Here is a 4,430-nt window from a genome sequence, read left to right as displayed (position 1 = left end):
GAAATTATTTTATAATTTATAATTTGTTAAATAATTATTTATATATTTATTGATACTAATCTTGTTTAAGATATTAAAATATTTTGCAAATATTAAATATTATATTAAACAATACTATATATTGGTATCATACTATATTGTATTATACATATAGTTTTAACGGTCCAAATTCCTTTTTATTGTAGTAAATAATTATTTATTTATTTGTTGATAATAGTCAGGATATAAAAGAATTTTATAAATATTAATATTATATTAAAAAAATACTATATATTAGTAGTATAGATATAGTTTTAAATTTCAATTATCCAAAATTCCTTTTTATTATACCTTTTTAAATTATTTTGGTTTCTAATATTTGAATTGATTATATTTTTCCAGAATCTTTTAAAATACAATTTAATTTGTTTTTATATTTTAATTTAGTTAAGATTACTTTAAAAATAAATAAATAAAAATAGTTAGTTATCCTTTTAATATCCTTATCCTTATATCTTCCTTCCTTTCACCGAGAGATAAAGGATTAAATATTTTTAAAGAATTTTAGATATTCATTTTAACTCTTAAAATTAGAAATTTTACTTCTTTTTTTTTAATTCAATAATTTAGAATCTATATGATGTTTGCATATAAACATTTATATTTATTGAATTCTATATGATGTTTGCATATAAACATTTATATTATATCCGTTGGATTTTTTATTTTTTTTTTAAAGGAGGAGTTTCACACCATACTATATGACTAAAATAGGTTTCAATTCTTAGGTTTAATATTATTTATAAATTATTCTATAATTTATAATTTAATGAATAATTATTTATCTATTTGTTGATAATAGTCATTGTTAAGATATAAAAGTATTTTACAAATATTAAATATTATATTAAACAATACCATATATTAGTATTATATTCTATTGTGTATAAATATAGTTTTAATATTTAAATTTTTTATATTTTCCTATAATCTTTTAAAGTATTAAAAGTTTGTTTTGTTTATTTACTTTATTGTTTTTATTTAGTTAAGATAAGTTTAAAAGATAAAAAGAAAGAGATAAGAAGTTAGTTATCTTTTTAGTATCCTTATCCTTATAACTTCATCTTTTTATACAGAGATATAAAGGAGTAAATATATATATAATATTATTAAAGAATTTTAAATATTCATTTTTAAATCTAAAAATTAGAATTTTACCCCTTTTTTCACTCAATAATTCAGAATCTATATGAAATTTTTATATCCATTTTTATTTCTATTTAGATTTAATACACATTTAAAATTTAAATAAATAAACAACCACTTTTTGTGGGCTTATGATTTGGCCCAATTAGATTGGAGAGCAAACTATCCTAAGTGATATGGGTATCCAACCATTAGTTGAATAATATTTGTTTTAATAAATTATTTTCTTAAGTTTGATTTTTAAAAAAGAATTGTTAATACCATGAAAAAAAGGGAAAATATTAGAAGACTTTTCTTGGAAAAATAAGAAAGTTTGGGAAAAGTAAACTCCTCAATAATTTAATTTTTTTTATAGAAAAAATTGAATATAATGTAATAAAATAAAATTATTTGAAAAAAATATGAGTAACCTTTTGAATACAAAAAGACCAAATACATTTTACTTAACTTAACCAAATTGTAAGTAAAAATCATATTTATGATCTTCTATTAAATAACTTCAAAAATTTTTAATTTATAAAATCAAAATACCATGTACGCCAAAAATTTTGCTTTTATGAAAATAAAATATTACATAAGCATATAAATTATTTATAATTAATTAAACTTAAATATTATTTATAAATTTTGTATAAAATCGGAAGATCATATTTGATTGGTCCAATATAACATGGGATAAGATGAGTTATTCTATCACTTATCATATCCTATGTTGAACAAATATGGGATAAGATAAATGGGATTAGATAAATTTTAATGGATTTTTTTCATACCATATTATATGACTAAAATAGGTTTCAATTCTTAGGTTTAATATTATTTAGAAATTATTCTTAGGTTTAGAAATTCTCAAGTCAATCGTTTACTTTTTGTTACTTTCATAAACATCTTTCACCTAATTTTTTTTTTTCCTAATCCTTGAAGTAAAATAAAAAGTTTCCCTTAAAATCAATCAACAAATCATATTTTTAAAACCAATTTATAGGTAATTGGAGAGATCCGCAGGACCAACAGAGAAGGCATTTACAGAGAATCCACCAGAAAGGCATGTTGTGGAAGTACCTGGATTGTGAAGCAATCCTTGGAGGATCTTGGACCTTTGTGCGGCTTAGAGAGAAGATGTTGATGATGCGATTAAGCATTTGTACTCACCCGATCTAAGTCTTGGTTGGGTACATGTGATTTAGGAGGTGAACTTGTTGAGGAGGAAGGAGGATCGGATTGTTTGGATGCTGCCATTAGCATGCTTGTTGATCTTGGAATGAAGACGTAATATTCTTGCCCTTTCATCGATCTAGTTGGTTTCCAAAGGCCATGTAAAAGTAGTTTCTATTTTCCTTGGTTTTTCAATATGCCCATTTGCTTGGAATTTTGATCTCTTAAAGCCAGTAACTTATTCTCAAATCTTTTCGTATCCGATGAAGTCCAATGGTATTAAGTTAATGGAATTAAATATGAAGAAGAAAGAGATCCATAACAATTATATGCTTGAATGCTTTCAAAATGAGTATGATCCATAAAAAGGAGACTATTACAAGATACAAAGAAATAAGAACCATTTTAGATGTGTATGATCAAAAGGTAGCTTTTTAGTGCATTTTAGTGTAACATCATGATCATAAATGCATATGTTGTAGCATGACATACCAATTCAAACACACATCCAATCGTTTGGAATACTTTCATGCAAAAAAAATCTGATGTAATTGTTATGGGTCTCTTTCTTCTTCATAATTTAATTTCATTAACTTAATTGGATAAGAAAAGATTTGAGAAGATAAAATCAGAATTCCAAGCAAACGGGCATATGCAAAGAACAAGGAAAATAGGAACGAACTAAGGGACCAATGTCTTCTTACAACAAATATCTCTCGCTTGAACTCTGTGGCAAGACATCCAATGGCTATATCATCTCCAAAAGCCGCTGCCTGACCTTCTCTATTCTCATCTACAGTCAATAAACACTCCTCGGAGATGATGTCATATTCATCATCAGGAGAACCAGAGATAGACATGTATTTGCCCCAACTCCCGCCGTCGTCCACAGCAATACATCTCTCTTTGTAAATAGACTCTGCTGCCATTCCTCTTCAATCATGAAAAGTAAAATAATAAAACCTCAGAGAACAAATTGATAGAACTTAATGTTACAACAACCGGCCAAATTCATCATCAGTTTAAGCTTTTTTTCATACATCAGAATTTTCTTTAACATACTTTTACATTTCTAAAGCAAGGTTCATTAAAATCAATCTCTGCAATCCAATATAACAAAGAAAGATTCAGCAGAAACCAAGATGCATTTAGAGTAACAACCAGATGCTTACTGAGAGAAGGGGGAAAGTAAGAGAAAAGAAATGAAGGGAGAAGAGCCCAAGAAACAGAACGTTTAGAGCATTTCCCATTCTTTTCCTCTTCCAAGTCCCAACAACCAAACCAAGGGGAAAATGCTCAAGAAATAGAGCCTTTTTCCACCAACCTAACAGAGCCTTTCATCGATGAAAAAACAAGAAAATTACCTCTGCATTCCCGGATAAACATGCTCGTTAATGGAAGCATCCAAACCCACGATCCTCCTTCCTAGCCAACGACTTCACCTCCTGATCACAAGTATTACACAACCAGACCTCAGATTAGGGGAGTACATATGCTGAATCGCATCGGCACCTTCCCTCCACGCTGCTGAAAGACCCACGGTCTTCCAAGAACCGCTTCACCATCCCCGCCGGAGCTCCCGCGCCTCGATCTCGCACCTCATCGCCCCTTCGTAGACGCAGTTAAGAAGAAGAGACAGTGCCATCGGGATCCACATCTCCGCCGTTTGAATAAAACAATAAAATAATACATTTAACTTGTTCCAAAAAGGTTTAAAAACATGAAAATCTTAAAATCATTATAAATTTTATTTTATTCAAGAAAACTATTATCATATTTTATTTGAGTGTGTTAAATTATTTTTTAGAATTTTAATAATTTTTATTTTGCTTTAATTGTTAAATAATTTTATTAGATAAACTTTAAAAATTTTAAAGTTTTAATCACAATTTGAAGACCATTTCTTATTAAAAGAAACAAAAATATATTTCTTCTTTTATAATTAATTGATGTAAATTAATTTTCAATACAAAATTAGATTAATACAAATGAAAGTATAGTTTGATATAAAAATTAATACATTATTCAATTTGATATAAAAGTATAGTTTTTTTTTTATTATTAGTTATAATGGGCAAAAAATTAATTTA

General features: G+C 26.6%; 1 protein-coding gene across 1 annotated transcript; it reads right to left on the bottom strand.

The window, feature by feature from the left end:
- Positions 1–2,150: 2,150 nt before the first annotated feature.
- Positions 2,151–3,985, bottom strand: LOC117923416. The gene is made up of 2 exons (XM_034841687.1): positions 3,705–3,985; positions 2,151–3,273 (listed from the first exon to the last, which is right to left on the bottom strand). The coding sequence occupies exons 1-2, from the start codon at positions 3,710–3,712 to the stop codon at positions 2,895–2,897; spliced, it is 387 nt and encodes a 128-aa protein (XP_034697578.1). The 5' UTR covers positions 3,713–3,985; the 3' UTR covers positions 2,151–2,894.
- Positions 3,986–4,430: the final 445 nt, after the last annotated feature.

The sequence above is a fragment of the Vitis riparia genome, chromosome 1, assembly GCF_004353265.1.
Source record: "Vitis riparia cultivar Riparia Gloire de Montpellier isolate 1030 chromosome 1, EGFV_Vit.rip_1.0, whole genome shotgun sequence".
Classification (NCBI taxonomy): Eukaryota; Viridiplantae; Streptophyta; class Magnoliopsida; order Vitales; family Vitaceae; genus Vitis; species Vitis riparia.
The sequence above is the reverse complement of the archived record's forward strand: the minus strand, read 5'-3'. Positions and strand labels throughout refer to the sequence as shown.